This window comes from Felis catus, chromosome C2 (genome assembly GCF_018350175.1).
Source record: "Felis catus isolate Fca126 chromosome C2, F.catus_Fca126_mat1.0, whole genome shotgun sequence".
Classification (NCBI taxonomy): domain Eukaryota; kingdom Metazoa; phylum Chordata; class Mammalia; order Carnivora; family Felidae; genus Felis; species Felis catus.
In genome coordinates, this window is record NC_058376.1 from 80,842,695 (window position 1) to 80,864,961 (window position 22,267).

Sequence of the window (22,267 nt, forward strand, 5' to 3'; positions counted from 1 at the left end):
GCGCCTCGCAGCCAATCAGCGCAGTACACTTCACCTCCGAGGAGGCGCGGGCGGCCAGTTAGGCTTCCGAATTGCAGCCGCAGCTCCGGGCCTATTAGAGGAGAAAACGTCAGAGGATCGCGCCGCCGCAGGAATCCGCTCAGGCCCGGTAGCGGCGAGTCGTAGAAATCTACGTAAAAAGGAGGTCGGGGCGAAACGATGCCAAGCGAGGGCACCCGAGGTATAGGAATTCCCCCCGCCCGCCTCCTCGGACTCTCCACCAATCACGAAGTTCCTCCTGCAGCACTGACCAATTGTGGGAGGGAGGGTTTACCTCGGTTACAAGTCTCGGAATTTCATTCATGTACAGCTTTGAGCTGGATGCGGGAGCAGAGGGACTTTGGAGGAATGGGCGGAGACAATTACTCTACGCCAAACGTAGGGCGGACGAATTGCTTAGGAGAACTTACTTACCCTCTTCGAACAATCCCGGAAGAAAATTGCCTGGGTTTCTCGAAGAAGAGGCTATGGAGGCAGACATACTTAGGTTCGGATTCGGCTTCCACCACTTCTTAGCGGTGAGAACATCCCCCCTTCCATTCCCCCCCCCCCCCCAGTCTAGCCTAAGCTTTATTTTTACAAACCTGAGGCAAAACATTTTACTGGCAATGTTGTGAAACTTTAAAGGGAGAAAAGCTGTAAACCGTCTAGCACAGCGTCTTGCACAGTAAACACGCAACGAATAACTATCATCACACTTATGAGAACTCTTTGATTCGCCCCACCTTCTTTTGTTCATCTGATTAATTGCACCACCACCTACTTGTTCACGACAAAATTGTAGGTGTCTACCTTGATTCCTCCCCTTGTGTCCCCTATCCAAATCTTTGCCTTGAAACTGTATCCTGAATCTTTTCCGCTCCTGTACATCTCCACTACCTCTCAGGGCCAAGTCACATCATCTCTCACTTGGCAAGGCCTCCTAAGTGGTTTTCCTGCCTCCACTCTTAATATTTTAGTATCTTGTGTTCACTCCTGACCCCCATCCCCATGATATTTTACAAACATATCAGATCCTGTCGTTACCCTGCTCAAAAGCCCCGAATGGCTTTTCACTGCATTTAAAATAAAACCCCAACTCTTTATGATAGCTTGTAAAACTCTGTATATGTCACAAGAAAGCTGGAAAAAGAATTTTTAAAGCTTAAGATGATCTGTACCTGCACCTGGTATACTCCTTACCATGTTCCAGCAAAACTGGTTTTTTTTCTTTTTTAAATACACTAAACTTATTCCTCCCTAAGGCCTTTGTTCTAGCTTTTCTCTCTGCCTGAAGCACTCTTCCCTTAGTTCTTAACATGGGTGACTCCTTTTTCCACTCAAATCTGTTGGAATGTCACTACTTCAGAGAAGACTTCCTTGACCAACCAATCAAAAACAGCCCCTACTGAGTCCCTTACTCTTACACCATCCTATTTTTTTCCATCCCTATCCCCCACACTCACACAACTGGATGCCAGTTTCAAGACAGCATGAACCTGGACTGTTTTGTTCACATCTGAATAGAACAGCACCTTAGAATGAAGCCTGCCACAGAGTAAAAGTTGCTTCGACTGCGATTTTCATATGATGGCTTATTCTTCAGTCCTCAGCTCAAATTCAGCACTGACCCCCCCCCACCTCCCCCTCCAAATTCATAGCACTTATTAATATCTGAAGTTGTCCATTTTTTTCCTTAATACATATTATCTATTCTCCCTATTAAAATATACACTCCAAAAAAGAAAGGATCTTATCTATTTTGTTCACTGCTGTGGTCCTAGTGCCTAGCACTGTGCCAGACACACAGTTGTGCTCAATAATCATTGCTGTTGGAACAAAGGCATAAGAGGTGACAGAATCTGTTCAAGGTAGAAGTGCGGCTTGAATTCTCACCCAGATCTGTTTGAATCCAAAGCCCCTGTCTCCTGACCCATAGAGGTAAGAGGGAAGATAAGGTTACTGCTTTCAGGAAAACGCCTAATAGGGGAGGCCACATCAAAGAGAAACTAAATTGCATTTTATCGCCTTATTTACTTTTGTATCTCCCACACCTATAGAGGCCATAAACGAGCTAAGAAACCAGGAAATGGCTAAAAATCATTACGTGGAGGCTTCGAGGAAGGAGTGATGTCTTCTGTAGGGTGGAATCCAAAAAAGCTTCGTGAAGGCCCTAACGTGGCAGGACAGCTAACAAAGTTAAGGAGCTAATCCTGGGGGGTTGCTTCAGACCGCCTGGGTTTCTATCCTGGGAGCTCTCTTGCTGTGTGACCTTAGGGGTCTATTACTTTGACCTCTTTTACCTCCAGTTTACTTCTCAGTAAGTCAAGTGTACTTAACTTGAAGGGCTCTTGGGAAGACTGAGATAATAGCACATAAACGTGCTTTACACATTGCCGGCCCCTAGGAAACACTACAAACGTAAACTGTCATTGTTATATTACTGATCAAAGCGTGCTGACCTTACCAGCAGCTACTGGCTGACCTTGGTTGGGTGGAGCAATAAAAAAAACTTGCTACTTCCCTGCGTGGGGAGGCGCGGCACCAGAAAGCGGCCAGGCCTGGCTCCAGGTCCCAGCACCGGGGACTCTCGGCCTCAGCCGAGTTTTTCTCAGTCCGCGGGAGAACCTGGCGGCCGCTCTAGCTGCGTGGGCCTCCGGTTCTCTGTGGTGCGAGGCCTGGCGCCTGCGCAGTGGAGGAGGCGGCGGGCGAGGGGCTGGGCCGGGTGAGCGGGGCGCGGCGGCACGCGGAGGGTGCGGCGGAGCGGCCGTGCCTTCGCAGGTAACTGCGCGCGGGCCGGCGCCAGGGAGGGAGGGTGGGGAGGCCGCCCTGGAGATGGCCGGGTTTCGGGCCCGCCACGGGGCCTGTCGGCTGGGCCATCCCGGTTCCCAGAGTCCGGCCGGGGAGCTGGTGCGGCCCCGAACCCGGGCAACATCGGAGGTGTCGGCGAAGCCCCCAGAGGACCTCTGTGGTCTCAGGCCGCTGTCCCCGCCTGAAAAACCCAACCCCAGCCCTCCCCGGGGCTGCTCTTGAGAGCCACAGAGCCCTTGTTTGTTTACGAATTTAGCCGTCTGGAGTCTCGCAGTTAAATGGAGAGTTCGTACCCTGGCGTTTGGTCGCACACGTCAGGAACAGGAGTTCAGTATCTCACAGAGCAGTCGCTTTCCGTTTTGGGGCGAACTGAGATCTTTCTCACGTTAACTCTGATCTCTTTTACTCAGAACAACGCTAAGCCATTCCCTTGTATGAAGCCAGCTGTCGTTTAGCCTCTCACACCCTTCTTTCGGGTTCATGCTCCCACATTCCTTTACCTGGCCCTTTGTGGCCTCACATCTAAGGCCACTCATTCTGGTAATCCTCTCCTGGATCCAGTCCCGTTTTCGGAGATTCTTCCCAAACTGGGTTCCTAAAGTACATTTGTGAATAACACGGTTCTCAAGTCAGACAGACTTGAATTCTGATCCAGAACAGTGCCAACTTAAGAGTGTGAGTAAGTCCCTTGACTTCTCTAAGCCTCAGTGTTCTCATCTGAGAATGGGGACAATCATATTATCTCCAGATGGTTGAGAGAAGGAAAGGAGGTGAAAATGAAAAATATTTAGCGTGCTACCTCGCAGGTATTAAGCATTCGACTGATGTCAGTTATTTTTGGAGCAGATAATTCCCCAAAGACACATGCCTTTTTTTGGAATGAAAGGCAAAATGCAATTATAGCAATAAAACATTTTTCACCAGTCGTATAAGGAAGGTTTTTTAAAGTGATATTTTTAATGCTGAGGATTGCTCAATGATCAAGTGGTACCCCTTGGTCAAGTGATGATACAGTTTGATACAGTCATCTTGGAAAGCAATGGGAATATGTATCAGGAGCTTTAGCAATGTCATTTACTTCATTTCACAAATGCACATCTGAAAAATGTCCCAGAAATAATCATAGTGCAGAAAATACACAGAAAGATAGTAATATAGCATTAATTATAACATTTAAACTCTTCATTATTTTAATTGACGTATAGTTGATACACATTGTATTAGTTTCAGTCGTACAACGTAGTGATTTGACAACTATGTACATTACAAAAATACCACAAGTGTGGGTGTCATCTGTCACCAAAGTTAGTACAGTATTATTGACTAGATTCCCCATGCTGTACTTTTTATCCTCGTGACTTACTTATTTTATAACTGGAATTTTGTACCTCTTAATCCCTTTCACCCTTCACCTACATTTAAGCTTTTTTTTATAGTGGAAAATTTTAACATACACAAAAGTAGAATAGGTAAATAACCCCCCATGTGCTCATCACCCCGCTTCAACAATGATCAGTATTTTGCGTGCCTTGTTTTTGTGAAAACTTTTAAACCTACGTAATGTCTGAACATAGGAGAACAGGTGAATACATGTGGGTACATTTATTTAGAGTGCTATGAACTTTTAAAATAACAGAATTGTATATATGGTATTACCGCACATTTGAAAATTCAAAAACTAACCTCCCGTCTGTGTAGAAAAAGAGATAGAAAGGAAACACAAGAGTATGTTAACTAGTTTCCCTTTGATGGTGGGACAGTGGATGATTTCTTCCCCTTCTGTTTTTAGCTAGAACTATCCCATAAAAATTGTATATTGTTGTTAAAACCAAGAACCAACAAGCAAAATCTAAAAGCACTGCACCTGAACTAAGCACAAAGAATATGCCAGAGCGGGTTCACTGTCACAGAGAATAAAGATGATCTATTTTTGCAGCCTATGCTCGTGTGAGTATTCATCTGCCTCATGTTAGTGCTTCATATTGAACTATATGTCAGTTAACATCCAAAATGTTAACCTACCATCCTCTATGTGTAAGGGATTTGACTTGGAAGTTTTATCCCCCTTATTTTGACTACCATTCCCCCTCAGGGCAGGCAAAGATGTCCTGTGAAGAGATGACTCATTTCTTCCTTTCCTGAGCAGGAACTCATACTTCATGCATTTACACTCTTCCTGAAACAACCACTTCAAACAATTCAAGGAAGATAATTCTGTTTCATCACAAAATGTTTCTTGTTCAAATGGGTTGGAGTGAGATCTGACCAAGAATTCTGCTCTTGGTTGATGAACTAGATCTGCTTTTTAAACTGACCTAGTACATCTTAAAATAGTTAAGGGAGGGGTCACCTTAAAGAAGCCGTGTAAGTGAAACAAAACAAAAAATCAAAAGAAAATGCATAAATGAGTTTTGTTCAAATCGGTTTGTGAAAAAACTTTTGTTTCGTAGGTATGCCAAGAAGTCTTTTCACACAGATGTCCTTAGAGATAATATGGATCAGTCCGGAGTTCTCCTCTGGGTGAAAGCAGAACCCTTTATAGTGGGTGCCTTGCAAGTCCCCCCTCCATCCAAGTTCAGTCTTCACTATCTCAGGAAGATATCCACCTATGTGCGAACCCGGGCCACAGAGGGGGCTTACCCACGCCTGTACTGGTCTACGTGGAGGCACATTGCATGTGGGAAGCTGCAGTTGGCCAAGGATCTGGCGTGGCTTTACTTTGAAATATTTGATAGTCTTGCAGTGAAGACACCAGAAGAGCGCCTGGAATGGTCCGAGCTTCTGTCCAACTGCATGTCTGAGGATGAAGTCGAAAAGCAAAGAAATCAGGTATAGATGTATATGTATGTGTATGTGTGTTTCATTGTTTTGAGAAAGAAACTATTTGTAAGTTTTGTACTAGCTGTGCAGTGTGTGGTTTTAGGTGAATGATCATTGTGATCCCAAAGTGCCTTTTTTTTTTTTTTTAAACAGTTCCAGTTGGGTGGTATTTAATGAATTAGCTCTTACTTAGCAATCCCTATTCACCTACTTCCAAAACATTACAAGAACACAGCAAATGAAAGAAGCAAATACTTTCATTGACTTTAAAAATATTTTAAGGTGAGGGGCACCTGGGTGGCTCAGTCAGTTAAGCATCCGCCTCTTGATTCCCGCTCAGGTCATGATCTCCTGGTTTGTGAGATCGGACCCTGCACTGGGCTCACGCTGACAGTGTGGAGCCTGCTTGGGATTCTCTCTCCCTCCCTCTCTCTCGGCCCCTCCCTGACTTGAACATGCGCATGCCCTATCTCTCTCAAAGAAAGTTAAAAATATTTTAAGGTGAGTCAGTGCTTATGAACCATTGATACATTACAGTCAGGGCACCCGACTGTTTTTAAGTAAGCATCTGCTATGTGCTGGGATTCAGAGATGATTGGAATAGCATCTCTGCCCTCATGGAGCTCATAGTGTAGTAGGGGAGGTTGGTGTGTGAAAAAGTGCTATTTGATAGTGTAGAATGTACACTAGTAAAAGTGTAACGTAAAGGGCAGAAATAGAATAGGGAAGAGAGTGATTAGTTCCGGTGATCAGGAAAGACTTCACAGAGAAAGTATATTAATCAGAGTAGGCTCGTTACAGTAATAAGCAATCCTGGCATTTCTGTGGCTTGGCAGAAATTATTTCTCCTTCAAGCAGCAGTATACCACAGGGCATCCGGTTGGATGGATCTCTAGGCTGCTGTTGTCCAAGCAATAACTCAGGGATCTAGTCATCTGTCTTTTGGAACCACAAGTATTAGCTTTGCTGCAGTTAAAAACAAACAAAAATGAAATTCCAGTGGCTTATGGTAACAAAGGTTTGTTTCTTGCTTATTCTATGTGCAGCTTGCACTTTAGCTAGGCCTCTCTTCCAGGTGATGGCTTGGCTCTATGTGTCTCCTCATTTGGGGACCCAGGCCGAAGAAACATGTTCTGTGTTGGTCATGCCTATTCTTAGGACAGAAGGGAAGAGCAGCAGAGCAGGAGAAAGCTCACAATGCCTCTTAAAACTTTGGCTCTGATGTGACATAGACTGCAATGACTTTCATTCCATTGGCTAAAGCTTTGTCTTATGTCCATGTCTAAAATCAGGAAGTTGGGGAGATAAACTACCTCACAGGAGGTAAAGAACTCCTATGGCCATGTATCGGACCCAAAAGCCTCCCGGAGGATGTGGAAATGAATAATTGCAGGCATGATACAATTTTTCCCAGCCATGTCCACTAGGGTCTCGGAGTCTTTTACTGCCATTTCTTTTGGGAGAGTCAATAGTGTATGTCAATCCACCCACACTCCATTGACTATAACTCGGTTATACCATGTCTAACTTCAAGAGAGGCTGGGAAATACTATGTAGTCGTGTGCCCAGGAAGAAAAGCAAAGGTATATTTAGTTAGTACTAGTCACTCTCTGCCACATGTGGTAATATCTAAACAGGGTTTTGGAAATTGAAAGAAAGTGTTGCAAGCAACCAAGAGATTAAGAACAGTATAGTTATTCGTTAATTAAACGTTTATCGAGTGTCTACTATGTGTGAGGTACAGTAGTTGATGCTGGATACAGAGATGAATGAAACCTTCAAGAAGCTCCACATGTTTTGAGTGCTTGTTATGTGCTATGTGCTATGGTAATTACTAGGGATAGAAAAACGAAAAAGACAAGGATCTTCTAGTCTCTTGAATAGGAAGGTATATGAAGGAATAATGATAACATATAATTATTCAATGGACGTATGTAGAAAATCAAGGAATTTTGCTGAGCATAAAAACGCCAGTCCCAAAAGGTTACATATTATATTTATATAACATTCTTGAAATGACAAAAATAGAGAACAGATAAGTGATTGTCAGGGATTAAGGAAGGGGTGGGTGTGGGAGGGGGAAGTAGGGAGTGAGTGTGGCTATAAAAGGGCAACATGCAAGATCCCTGTGTTGATGGAAATGTTCTGTAACTTGGCTGCACCAACGTCAGTCCCCTGGTAGTGCTACTGTATTATAGCTTTGCAAGATGGGGAACTGAATACAGTGTACACGGGGTCTCTCTATCCTTACAACTGCATGTAATCTCAAATCTACAGTTATCTCAAAAAATTTGATTAAGAAAGTAAACGTTTAATAGGTAGATTCATGGGGTTCCATTGACAGTTGACTGAGTAGGTCTAGGTGATCCTGAGATTCTGTATTTTTAAGTTCTTAGGTAGAGTGATTTTCAGATATCCTATAGCTATAGTACCAGATGTGTTACTTTTGTGTGCCTCCTGTATGTGCATGGGAATGGATATCTGAGGATAATCATGAACTTCAAATCCTGAGCTTCAAACCAGGCCCTTTTTCAAATACGAAATGATTTATAAACCTCTATCAGACCAGTGATATTTTTTTAAGTCACACACTCTTTGAAGAACTTGATGAAAACCTGAGTCCTACTCCCCTATAAAATGTACATACACCAAAAAATTACATACAATTTCAAGTGTTGCATTGATACCCTAAACTTTGTTGATAAGTCTGTGAGTCTTAGGTTAGACCAACCTCCAAATTTTGGTGAAATTTCCTTCTTCTTTCTTCCATTAATTTATTTATTCAAATGACTAAAGTGTTTCCTTTTTTTTAATTGTAATTTTAAACTTTTGAAATAATATACTTTTTAAAAGTATGTACTTCATCTTATCCACTTCATCAATTTTGGGAGAGAATGTCTACAGCCAAAGATGCTACATAGCTTTCCAAGAAGGTAGGTGACTTCAGTTTAATTGATTTTAGGAGCTCCTGGGTATCAGAGACCTACATATCAAATGCTAGCAAGTTTCTACATTTTTGTTCTTAAGATCAGCAAACTGTTGTGAATTTATTTTACTATGTCTACTTAGTTGTAGAATAGGGACTGATGTGATTTTCTTTTTTTAAGTTTATTCATTTATTTTGAGGGGGGTTGTGAGAGAGAGTGGGGGGAGAGGGGGGGGTGGGGAGAGAGAGAATCTGTCAGTGCAGAGCCCCATGTGGGGCTCAATCTCACGAACCATGAGATCATGACCTGAGCCAAAATCAAGAGTCAGACACTTAGGGGCACCTGGGTGGCCCAGTCAGTTAAGCGTCCGACTTCGACTCAGGTCATGATCTCCTGGTTTATGGGTTCGAGTCCCACATTAGGCTCTGTGCTGACAGTTCAGAGCCTGAAGCCTGCTTCAGATTCTGTGTCTCCCTCTCTCTCTGCCCCTCCCTCTGCTCATGCGCACATGTGCGCTCGCTCTCTCTCTCTCTCAAAAATGAATAAACATTAAAAAAAAAGAGAGACACTTAACCAAATGAGCCATCCAGGTGTCCCTGGACTGGTGTGGTTTAAAGACATGTGTTCATCATCTCTTTTCTTCTTGGACAGCTTTCAGTGGACACCCTACAGTTTCTGCTCTTCTTATATATACAGCAGTTAAACAAGGTTTCCCTGAGGACATCTTTGATTGGAGAAGAGTGGCCTAGTCCCAGAAATAGATCTCAGTCTCCTGACTTGGCTGAAAAATCCAGTTGCCATAATAAGGTACTGTTTAAATTTTGGTCTCCTCTGAAAGGGAATTTGTGAGGAAGATGATTTGTCTTCATTAAAAATTGTGTTAGGATTACTTATATAAGCCAGTCATTTGCTGGCATGCTTGTTTTGTTTTGCTTTTTTCATTTCTTTTCCTTATTATAAAACAAAATAAATATTTTCAGTCTTAGTCGAAATAGGTGATTTCTGCTCCTTTGGTGACCCAAAAATTGCATGATTTTTGGGCAAACTATTCACTGTACTCTCATTAGAATTCTCAGTTTTGCAAATGTCAATGAATTTGAATCTACTTATTTGACTAAGGTAGGATAAATGAAAAGATGTAGAGTTTGCAAAGTCTGTTGAGATCTACTGACAAAACTTCTGTAAAAATATCTTCTCATATGTTTAAATGATGTGCTTCAGTATGCTTAAGCTTAGCATGCTTATGTAATATTATATGATGTGATGACCTAGAAGTTAAATTTAACTGCCTCATGTTGTGAGTTTTAGAAATTGTGTTATTTCTTCTGTCTTTGTAAGGAAAACTGAAATGGTTTTACCCGTTTATGTAAAAGTATTCTGAAGAACTTTAAGGAAAACGTAGACCTCAGTATTACTGCCATGCGCAGGTTCCTTAAAAATGTTCTGAGGCGCACACACACACACACACACAAATTGTCCTGAGGCAAACAACAACAACAAAAACCTCTCTGATATTTGGTGCTTTTATAATCTTTTTCGAGTAAATCTGGCTGCCCTTATATTCCATGATGCTCTTCCCTCCTGGTTCTGCTTTTAATTCTTCCTTCTCACTCTTCTTCATGAGCTTCGCCCCCTGGCCCCGACAGGCTGCTTTTCCCCCCGGAATTCTGCCTGGGGCCATTTTGTCTTCTCACTAGACATATTCTTTTTTTTTTTTTTTTTTCCCTCTCACACTAGACATATTCTTTAAACATAATTCTTCTCTTCCCATGACTTTATATATCTCAATGATTCCTGAGTTTGTCTGCATTTTAGATTCCCCTCTTCACGCAGATGCCCTATCTATACCTTAATTTCAGAATGCCCAAGTCCAGATGTATTAGAAAGACCAATAATTGTCTGCTCTTTCCACATGTATTTCCTGTTGGGTGGGTACCATATAGAGACGGTGTTTTGAACCATCTGTAGTCTGTATTCAAATTGGCTCTGCCACTTGGTATCACATGATTTTAGGCAAGTTAGTTAACTTTTCTAGGCCTTGGCTTCTCTTTGATAAGTGGGGATGATATTGCACATTTCTGGATGGCTGTGAGAATTCACTAATATAATAGCATGAGACTTGTTTCATAGTAAGCACCAGTAAATGGTGACTTAGTTTGTGCTATAGCATGACCTTTCCCAACAACTGATTAGACCAGAGATGGACCCTTGACTGGAGTAACCCATTCATAAGTATGTATGTGAAATTGGTCTGATTGGAAATGATGACCTGGCCCCATCAGTAGCCCCAGGAACTGAACAAGTTACCAGTCTGTGAGGGGTGCTTGAGCTGGTTGCTCAAGTGATATTGGTACCAGAACAGCCACCATGTTCATGAGTGCCCTGGAGTTATGAGGGATTAGAAACTGAGGTAATCAGAGAAAAAGAGTAGAATGGAACAGACATGTAGAGACATCAGCCTCTGAGAAAGAACCAGGTTTAAGGTAGCCTTCCAGTTCCAGTTCTTATGAGGCCTACCTACACTTCAGTTTGGGAGATGACCACGTGTGCCTACAGTAAAATCTCCCTTTACTTAAATTAATGTATATTCTCTATGCCAGTTCAAGTTACCACCAGCTTCCGATGCTCACTCTCTCAGCACCTGTACCTAGTTATTTGTCAAGTCTTACCAATTCTGCCTCCAAAATAACTCTAATTGAAAAGTCTATCCCTTTTCAGAAGACCTGGCTAGCTCAGTCAGTAGAGCATACAACTCTTGATGTTAGGATTGTGAGTTCGAGCCCCACATTGGGTATAGAGATTACTTAAGAAATAAAATCTTAAAAAAAAAAAAAAAAAAAAAATATATATATATATATATATATATATATATATATATATATATATATAATAAAACTCTGTCTCTTCCTCTTATATAGACCATAATGACATTTTGGAGGTGGGGGGACCTTGATTTCCATAATTAGATCCTACCTGGTCACTCTGCTTTTAATCTACACCCCACCCACTACACTGGACTTTCTAAATGCAGAAGGATTATATCTGTCTCCTGCCAAAGCTGCCATCAAGGAATTATCATTGTCACTGCCGTTTTCATCTTGTGCTCCATGGGGCCACCTCAGGGCCTACGATGGGTGAGGAGGATACAATAAGAGAGATGAAGAGTGACAGCTCTGCTTTGATGTGTTTTTTTTTTTTTTTAAGTATTTATTTACTTATTTTGAGAGAAAGAGAGCACACGCATGGGCACGAGTGGGGGAGGGGCAGAGAGAGAGGGAGAGAGAGAATCCCAAGCAGGCTCCGTGTTGTCAGCACAGAGCTTGATGCAGGGCCTGAACTCACAAACCATGAGGTCGTGACCTGAGCCAAAACCAAGAGTCAGATGCCTAACCAGTTGAGCCATCCAAGTGCCCCTAACATGTTCTTTGGTATCCAAATGAGAATTTATTAAAAAGAAAAAAGGGTACAGCTATTTAGAAAATAGCCCTAAAGTCCCTGGCACACAAAATAAAGCCCAGATGTTTTATTAGGGTTTCCTACAGGCCTTTCCTGATTGGTCCCTGCCTACTATTTTAACTTTACCTGACACTTCCCAGCATGCTTCCTAAATCCCACCCAGAACTTCCAGTTTTCTGAACACAGCAGGTAATTTTATTCCTATGGGTCTTTGCATATGCTGTTCCCTAGGCCTAATCCTTTTTTAAAAATATGTTTGCATTAATTAAGAATCTGTTCAAACAGCACTCCACAATGATTGTTTTTCCCCAAGGGGAGTTCCTTGTTCCTCTCATGCTCCTAGCATGTCTTCACAGATCTCTGCCCTAGGTCTTATCTCTGTGTAATAGTTGCTCGCTTATATTGTTTTTTCACTACATAGACTCTGAGTTCCTTGAGGACAAGACTATGTCGTAGCCAATTTGCATAATTCATCAGTTAACACTGCTCATACCACATAAGAGATATTCACAAAATATCTGTCAAATGAATGAGCCAAGTCACTGAGACATCTGCCAACTCCAAGCTTATTCCAAAAGTTATAACTTGTCTTAAATCTAGCTACTGTAAGATCAGTTGCATTGTTTCATCCAGTGGAATTTGAAGTTCCTCCTGTAATATGAGAAGGTAAGTAGAGAAACCCAACATGGGACCCCTGGGTGGCTCGGTTGGTTGAGCATCCAACTTTTGGTTTCAGCTCAGGTCATTATCTCAGGTCCTGGGATTGAGTCCTGAATCAGATTAAGATTCTTAAGGTTAAGATTCTGCCTAAGATTTTCCCTCTTTCCCTCTGCCGCTTCCCCTGCTGTCTCTCTCAAATAGACAAAATGACAAATAAAAATAAATTAAAAAAAGGAAACCCAGTGCTTCATCGAATGTTAGATCTGAAACCTAGAGTATTTACCAGCTCTGTGACCCTGGGTAAGATTCTTAACCTTTCTCTATCTCCATTTCCTTATTTGTAAAGTGAGCATGGTAATGGCATCTTTTGCAAGATTGTTGCTAGGATTAAATATGTTAAGGTTTGTATAACACTTACTGGTTGGCACACCCTAAGGATTAGCTTTTAGTATTACTTTTGAATTAGCCAAAGAAGGCAGAGAATCTGTTTATACCTATCACATATATTTAAAAAATCTTTATGAGGTGTACATTGCTACCTTAAATGCTTTTTAGGAGATGAGGCAAAATATAAATAAAAAACAATTAAAATACAACACTTTCAGGTCTTGTAGAATCTCTTTGTTAAGTGTGCTTTATTTTGATATTTTTTAGAACTGGAATGATTACAGTCACCAAGCATTTGTCTATGATCATCTGTCAGACCTCCTTGAGCTGCTTTTAGATCCAGAACAACTCACTGCATCATTTCATTCGACCCATAGTAGTCTCGTCTCTCGAGAAGCTGTTGTGGCCCTCAGCTTTCTGATTGAAGGTACAGTGAGTGGAGCCAGGAAGATATATCCACTTCATGAACTTGCACTGTGGCAACCACTACATGCAGAAAGTGGCTTCTCAAGGCTCTCTAAGACCTTTTCTTTCTACAAGCTGGAAGCCTGGCTGAGAACCTGTTTGACTGGGAATCCATTTGGTACATCTGCCTGCCTCAAGTCTGGAAAGAAATTGGCTTGGGCTCACCAAGGTATTTTTCAGTATTTTCATCTATATTAAAAATTGGATGACAAGTAAAGGAAGAGTGTGTTTTCTGGTGTATTAATAGTCCTACATCTTTTGTAGAAGACCTGAAAAATATTGCTACTGTAAGAGAGAAGAAAAGGGAACATTTCTCTTTTGTCTATGACTTTTTCCTGTCAAGGCAGCAAGAGTCAGAGAGTTGATTTGTGATTCTGGATCGTTGTGGTTACAGTTAACAGCAATTCCAACTTGGGTCAGTCCTCTCTTTCTCTGCTCTTCTTTATTCAGACTCTTTGTCCCTTGCCCTCTCACATGCTCCTTTGCTTAAGGCTTTCCTGTTTTCCATGCACCACAGCAGCATTTGGCCTTTCCACGGTTACAGCGTCGGACAGTTGGTGTAGAGATGGGGTCCTATCTAGGCACACAGACACAAACAGATTAGATTTTTCTAAATTGGAAAACTCAAGTTACAGTAAAGAAAATCCTGGCCTTGGTCACATCAAATACCTATTCCTGACAGTCCAGGATAGGTTCGGGTGCCGTATGACTTCTGGCCCAGGTAGAAGTTTTAAGAGAAGGGGGCTCGGGTGGAAGTTTAAAAAGAAGTAGGTGCCTATACTGAGGCAAATTGCAGGCAAAATTAATGGAAAAAAAACCCCAAAACTAGAATATACTCCCACAATCTCTGAATTTCGAAGATAAAGGAAAAAATAGGCTCCATGTAATTAAAAAAATGAGTTTTGTATCAAATTTTTTTTTCAACGTTTTTATTTTATTTTTGGGACAGAGAGAGACAGAGCATGAACGGGCGAGGGGCAGAGAGAGAGGGAGACACAGAATCGGAAACAGGCTCCAGGCTCTGAGCCATCAGCCCAGAGCCCGACACGGGGCTCGAACTCACGGACCGCGAGATCGTGACCTGGCTGAAGTCGGACGCTTAACCGACTGTGCCACCCAGGCGCCCCTGTATCAAATTTTTATAATGCCAAAAAACAAAACGATTGAGCAACATATACAGAATCTTGAGTGAAAAGATTGTGACCCAAGAATTCCGTGTCTAACCAAGCTATTGCTCTAGAGGAGGTCAAAGACTTCCAGATGTCTGAGGGTGCCATAAATATATAGGACATACTACATAAATTTTTGGTGCTGATAAAAGAATATAGGCTCAAGCAGTTGTTTAGATGTTAACAGTAGTCACTAGTAGGAAAAAGAGGATATCTAATCTCTTAGGATTATACCGAAATGTTAATGGTCGTGGATAACAGGATCACAAATAATTTTTATCTTCTTTTGCCACTATTTAAAATTTTTCTACAATAACCATGTGTTACTTATTTAATAAAAGGAAGAAGTAAGTTGTTTTTTTGTTTTGTTTTTAAAAAAGAAGAATCACATACTTCTGTGACCTCTTCCTATTTGGCCAGTATTCATTTATCTACAAGGGTATCCTGATGGCTTGCAGCGAAGCACAGTCTGAAAAGCCAGTCACACGATGGCGAGACTGTGTTAGGAGGGTAACCCCTGCACAGATGTTTTAAGTGTCCGTGTGTGTGAGGCACTGTGTGTGAAAGGAAAATATGCTCTCAGTCACTAATGATCTAGGGACTAAAGACCTGAATCCAAATAGAATTCATGGAATACTGTGGTAAGTAGCTGAGGAGGGGATTGAAATTAGTATTATGGCAATTTAAAGAGATTATTTCAGGACTGGGATGATAAATTGAGTCAACTTGGAGAAGATATTTGAGTTATTTGAGTCAGGTCAGTTCTGTCACTTTCTGGCCATATGAACTAAGGTGTATTACTTGAATGGTTACACATGAAACAAACCTTAGATCTGTAGGCAATCTTGAATGGATTATAGGTTTCAAAAAATTTTATGACAAAAAATTATGAAATATCGCAAACGTACTGAGAAACACAGAGAACAGTATAGCAAACACCTCCCTACCCAAAGCCCAGATCTAACATTTTCCCAAACCTTGTATGTATCTAATTTTAGACCCGTATACACACGTAGACATATGTAACCTCATATGGTTGTTTTCTTTGACTTGAAACTATCTCATTTGTTTATATTTTTCTTACATAGTTGAAGGGACGACCAAAAGAGCTAAGATTGCTTGTAATACTCATGTGGCCCCTAGGATGCACCGCATGGTGGTGATGAGCCAGGTTTACAAGCAGACCTTGGCCAAGAGCTCAGATACTCTGGTGGGGGCACACGTAAAGATTCATCGTTGCAACGAATCTTTTATATATCTGCTGTCTCCCTTACGGTAAGCACAGCCTCCACAGTGTTCTGATATTCTGACATTTTCTTTGGACTAGGACTGATCGTCCTAGTCCTCTGATTTTGCTATCAGAGAATAGTTTTGTAGCACAATATTCACTTATTCTCACTGGGGAGTTCACCTGATTTTTTTCACATTACAGATCTGTGACCATTGAGAAGTGCAGGAATAGCACATTTGTCTTGGGCCCCGTACAGACTGCTCTTCACCTCCACAGCTGTGACAACATTAAAGTCATTGCTGCCTGCCACCGTTTGTCCATCTCTTCCACGGCAGGTTGCGTCTTTCACATTCTGACGCCTACACGCCCACTTATTCTCTCTGGAAACCAGACGGTAACTTTGGCCCCTTTTCACACCCATTATCCAATGCTGGAGGATCACATGGCCAGGACCGGCCTTGCTACAGTGCCTAACTATTGGGATAATCCAATGATTGTGTGCAGAGAGAGCAGCGACACAAGTGTCTTCCGACTCTTACCACCTTGTGAATTCTATGTATTTATTATCCCCTTTGAAATGGAAGGGGATACGACAGAGATACCTGGGGGGCTTCCGTATGCATATCAGAAAGCACTGCGTCAAAGAGAGCAGAAGATACAAATCTGGCAGAAAACTGTGAAGGAGGCTCGTTTGACAAAGTAAGTGTTTTCTAGAGGAAGAATTTGCCTAATATAAAGTTCCACGGGAAAATTAATCTGTACATGTTTACAGCCGTGGTAAAGTAATCAGCAAGATAGAGTGTGTCTTTTAAGGTCCCTATTCCAGGCTGTTTGGTTGGGAGATGGGAGCACTTAAGGGCCCAAGAATTAGACTCACTTCTTTTCAGAAGCTTAAGTTTGTTGACAGATAAAGGACTCTATAAATGAAAGGTCATGTATAGACTATGCCACATAATCCAATACTTGAATGAATCGGCTTAGTTTTTAATTTACTTCTCTACACTCTATCGGTGGTTCTCAACCTTGGCTGTGTGTTAAGGTCATCCAAGGGGCTTGCCAGAATTCAGATTTCCTGGCATCCACCACAGACCGACTCTCTAGGGGTGGATTCCTAATGCTGCTCCAAGGACTGATGCTAGTTTTGGTCAAAGTTTTCCCTAATCTGCCGTAAAATGTGAAAAATAAGTAGAGTGTTTTAAAACAAAGCTAAATTTCATCCATTTAAAATATTGTCTTTTATTCTGGAATTATAACCATCCTAAACTTGGGGCGCTAAAATATCTTATTTTTAAATTACATGCTGTGATAGTAGATAATTATGGTTTATTATGTTCACCACAAAATTTTATTTCAAGGTACTAGTCTTTGAACTCTGGAAGCCAGGGACACACTGTATGGTTAACAGAGTTTCAAAAAACATGGCATGGGTAGTCAGGGAAGATTTATGGAAGAAGTAAGAATTTGTGTTGGATCTGGAAGAATGAGCACCGTTTGGATAGAAGCTGAGGAGTGTGCAGAATACTTTTATATATACTGTATTGTATCTGACCAATATATATATATATATATATATATATATATATATATATATAATATATTTTTTTTTATTTTTTTTATTTTTTGGTGTACATGGTGCTCCAATGTACAGAACTCAATAGAGCAGTTATTTGGATAACTAGACACAATTTAATGTCTATTCCATTAAAGCGTTTTACAATCACCTGGAGGAAAATGAACGTGAACCAGTGTTCTTACATTATTTTTGCTCTTGACGGCACTTTTAGGGATCAGAGGAAGCAGTTCCAGGTACTCGTGGAGAACAAGTTTTATGAGTGGCTGATTAATACAGGACATCGCCAACAGCTGGACAGTCTGGTGCCCCCTGCCGCAGGCTCCAAACAAGCAGCAGGATAAGACTCCTACGTGGAAACACTGGTGGGCATTAGAACAAATTATCTTGGGAAAATCTCAGAAGCATGCCAAAAAAACTGTACAGAATATTAGGTTACTGGCCACTGCCACTTTTCCCCCATCACTCCCCCCAGCATATACAGACTTGACATACCCATATTTACTGCATTTTACAGTGAGAAGACCAACCAAAATATTCCAAGTGGAGCCTATGGAATACTGGGCAAATATAACGGGCAAGTTTTACTCTTTTTGCTTCTTGCCCAATACAGGTTGTACTTCCAAAGATACTACTTTCCCCATTCATAGCTTTTGTTTTCTTTCACCTTTCTACCACATCTTTCATCTTTCCCATCACCCTACACACAAATCAATTAAGTCAGCGAATTTTTGTTAGTGGCACCTATGGACATTAATAAATTACCAGAATTAATCCAAATGAAGATTTGAATACTGAAGGAGCGTGGATACAGACAAGTTTACCAGAACTGAATTTAATCCAAATATAAAATACTCTTTTTAAAATAGAGATTAGTTTGCTTTTCTCTATTTTGAAGTATTTTTAAAGACTAATAACAGAAAAACAGACGGAAGATGTCAATAAATAGTGCACAGAAAAATACAAACACAAAGATACTCACTTTCACTTATAAGTAATTTAAGAGACGTTTGTTCCTCTGTTGGATTGACAAGGATCCAAAGGTGGTATACAACACTAGAAAGACATTTCATTTACCACTGGAAAACGTGGACATTTGTGCAAACTTTTGGGGGGATAGTTTGACAAAATAAAAATTCTAAATGCGCACAATCTCCGACTTGGCAAGTTCACTTCTTAGAATTTGCCAATTTAACAATTTCACTGATTAGAATTTATCTTACAGATACATTCACTTATGTAAAGATCTTTTTTAAAAATAAGTTCATTACAGCATTGTTTGAAATAGCTGCAGACTGGAAAACAACCCAGATGCTTTCCAGTAGAGGGCCGGTGCCTAATGAATTGTTTCATCCAGGTTCTAGAATGCATCTTTAAAAAGAATGAGGTAGGGGCGCCTGGGTGGCGCAGTCGGTTAAGCGTCCGACTTCAGCCAGGTCACGATCTCGCGGTCCGTGAGTTCGAGCCCCGTGTCGGGCTCTGGGCTGATGGCTCGGAGCCTGGAGCCTGTTTCCGATTCTGTGTCTCCCTCTCTCTCTGCCCCTCCCCCGTTCATGCTCTGTCTCTCTCTGTCCCAAAAAAAATAAATAAACGTTGGAAAAAAAAAAAAAAAAAAAAAAAGAATGAGGTATAGGGCACCTGGGTGGTTCAGTCAGTTAAGTGTCCGACTCTTGATCTCAGCTCAGGTCTTGATCTCAGGGTCGTGAGTTCAAGTCCCACATTGAGCTCCAAGCTGGGCATGGCACTTACTTAAGGAAAAAAAGAAAAAGAATAAGGTATATCTGTGGGTGCTGATACTGAATCATCTCTAAACTGGGGGGTTGGAGCGGTGAAGGCAGAAGAGGAGGAGTAAAATATTGCCTTGTGTGTTTTCAAAAAAGAAAGGGATTATCACACATGGTTATGTGCTAATTACGTGCCTTAAAAACTTCTGAAAGGGTTTAAAGAAATTACTGAAAGTGTTGTCTTTGAGGAACAAGGTTAGACGTCTAGGGTGAAAGAAAACATTCTTAATTTTTTTTTTCATATAGAACTCACATACCGTGAAATTCACCTTTTTAAAGTAAAGGATTCAGTGGCTTTTATTAATACAGTCACAAGTTTGTGCAACTTTCATCCAGAACATTTTCATCACCGTGAATATAGACCCCGTACACGTTAACAGGCACTCCTTATTCCTCCACCTCCAGTATCTTCTCTCTTCTCCAGTCCCTGGCAACCAGTAAGCTACTTTTTGTCTCTTGATTTGTCAACTCTGGACATATCCTGTAAATGGAATCCTACAACGTGTGACCTCTGTGCCTGGCATCTCTCACTTAACATCGTGATCTTAGGGTCATCTGTGTAGGATGTGTCAGTAGGTCATTCCTTTTTGTGGCTGGATAATATTCCAGTGTCTAGATAAACACAGTGAGGTCTATCTGTTCATCATTCGATCTGAGATTTGAGGCATTTCCCTTCTCAATTGTTTTCAAGTTTATTGTGAATGGTGCTATGTTCCTTTTGTGCACAAGTGTTTTTGTGCATGTGTGTTTTCGGTTCTCTGGTACATACCTAGGAGTAGAATTGCAAGGTCATAGGTTAACCTTTTTAGGAACTGCTGAACTGTTTTCCAAAACTTCAAACACTTACTCTTTATTGTCTATATGTTGTTTGCATTTTGAAGTATTACTTTTTATAAAAAAAGAATTTTATAGTATTTAATAAATGCTGAGATTAAGAATTGGAAATCTGATAAAATTCCCATTTCCTTTGGAAAGAAGAAGGTAAATCTTAGTTTAGACTAATCCCTATAGACAGCCACTTTTTCATGTTTGTATATGATTGTCTTTTCTATTGGGAACTAATATGACCCTCAGAAGAATATAATTAACCTTAAACCTTATGTATCTTATCACTCTAAACTGTCATCTGACCTTGATTTATATGATTTTATAAATGCAAGTTTTTTCTTATGTGCACAAAGGCAACAGAAAATTAAGTTATTAATATTTTTCTTTTGTGATCTTCAGGGCTCTGGAAACAGGAGGATGAATGGACGATGGTACATGTCTTGAAACTGAACTGGGAAGATGCTCTTGCTGCTTAAGAGATATTGGGGCTTTTTCCTTCCTATTTAAGACCGTTCCTTGATTTCCATTCCACACTCATATGTTATTGCTTACGTTGAATTTTAGATGAACTTCCATCATATAAACATTGTTTATAGAACATCAGGAAGCTCATCTTTGTGTTGCCAAAATGAAGGAGTTGATGACGGCAGTTTCATCGTATTTACGTTAATATTAAAGTGATGGAGTGTAGATTTGCAAGTAAACGTCACATTTTAATGTGTATGACGAAAGGGTCTCATCCTTTCTAGAGTTAAATAAGAGTTTTATAGTTCTGTGTAACTATTTGAAAGGAAATTGCTACTCCTTTTAAAAAATAATTGGAATGAAAGTATAGTTTGTTGGTGTATAAGTATAGCAGAGATAGTTTTATACAAAGATATTTTAGTCCTTAAAAGTATGAAGCAATGAAATTGTGTAAAACCCCTATTTTTCATTTTGTGCTTCCAAGTTTCAATAAGCGAACTCTAAAAAGTAATTTTCTCCTTTTGAGAAAAAGATAGAGCTTTACTTTCAATTTTAGAAAAGGTTTTATGGGGGAGGAAAGAGTTTTTCCTCCATCCTTCTAGGTTCTTTTGGCTAGTTGACTAATTAAATTGACATCAGACGCATTCACAGGAGGAAAACAATTCTAATTACATATCTATGGGAGCCTCCTAAGGACAGGAGGCCCAGGAATAAGTCAGGCGGTTATGGCTACTATGCCACCCTGAGCTAAGGACTGGGTGGGATGTGGGCCTGAGGGGGGGGACTTCTCAGGATAAAAAGAGCAGATGTGTGGCGGTTAGATGTTTGTCTTGTCCTACAGATGAGTCATTTATAGATTAAAAGTTCTCTCTGGTGGTAGCTCCCATTCTGGGCCAGGCCCCCTGTCTCAATTATTTTAGATAGTTAAGGGAGAGGAAAAGTTTTTCTTGAATCTGCAGGGTCTTGTTTGCCTTCAGCTCCAAATAATCTACATTATTTAGCAAGTAGCACATTTTGGGGTCATGCATTCTGCTCCCTTGCAATTCCCAATGTCATTCTTTGATATGATATCAAAATAAAGTTTACATTTGATTGGGAAAGCTATATTCTTTAAGATAAAGGAAAATAATTGTTAAATTATTAAATAATTATTAAATTATTACGTGAATCTGCTGATAAACATTGTTTCGTATGCTCACTGGTCATTAAACTAGTAATTGTATTAAAAAAGGGCTTGATCTTTTCTTTCTAAAGTGGAAATTAACCCTCAGAATGTGTGTTAATTCTAATTGAGGTTCATAGTTTTTATTTTAAGATGGAATTCAAGAGAGAATTCAATAAAGAAACACTGGAGTTTTGCACGTGTGTTTTGGAAATTATTGGTTAATGAAATTCATGGTATTAGATACTTTCTTTCCAGTTTATCAAATTCAGAAAGCTGAGCACATAACTTGATAATTTGTTTCTCAATAATCTTCATGTCAGGGTACATTTGCTAGTTTTGGAATTGACCATAATGTCTTGGGGCATCCCATTTGTTGGTGAGCTTTATCAGTAGAAACAGGAGGAAGATGGGCTTTTGAGAAGAATATACTTGACCAGGAAAATGAAAATGGAGAAGAATTGATTTGTTGTTTCTTTGAATTTACATAAAAGGTAATCTCATTCTAAAAGTC

At 40.6% G+C, this 22,267-nt stretch overlaps 1 protein-coding gene across 8 annotated transcripts; it reads left to right on the forward strand.

The window, feature by feature from the left end:
- Window positions 1-281: 281 nt before the first annotated feature.
- On the forward strand, window positions 282-21,952 carry TBCCD1 (TBCC domain containing 1). Of its 8 annotated transcripts, none has more exons than XM_019840012.3 (9): window positions 282-557; window positions 4,619-4,776; window positions 5,280-5,658; window positions 9,228-9,383; window positions 13,347-13,713; window positions 15,802-15,988; window positions 16,146-16,643; window positions 17,729-17,879; window positions 20,526-21,952. In XM_019840012.3, exons 2-8 carry the CDS (start codon window positions 4,769-4,771, stop codon window positions 17,856-17,858), a joined length of 1,725 nt encoding a protein of 574 aa, XP_019695571.1. In that variant the 5' UTR covers window positions 282-557; window positions 4,619-4,768; the 3' UTR covers window positions 17,859-17,879; window positions 20,526-21,952. The 8 variants fall into 8 exon arrangements, 7 of the variants coding, with proteins under 7 accessions (XP_019695571.1, XP_003991868.1, XP_023116090.1 ...); XM_023260322.2 differs by lacking the exon at window positions 282-557 and adding an exon at window positions 2,099-2,216; XM_019840011.3 differs by lacking the exon at window positions 282-557 and adding an exon at window positions 2,199-2,338.
- The last annotated feature ends 315 nt before the right edge of the window (window positions 21,953-22,267 follow it).

What these genes read in the sequence shown, in the direction of transcription:
- TBCCD1 (XM_019840012.3), top strand. An exon ending in TCGAAAAGCAAAGAAATCAG is followed by an intron (nt 5,659 to 9,227) that starts GTATAGATGTAT and finishes CTTCTTGGACAG; the next exon opens with CTTTCAGTGGACACCCTACA. An exon ending in AATCCAGTTGCCATAATAAG is followed by an intron (nt 9,384 to 13,346) that starts GTACTGTTTAAA and finishes GATATTTTTTAG; the next exon opens with AACTGGAATGATTACAGTCA.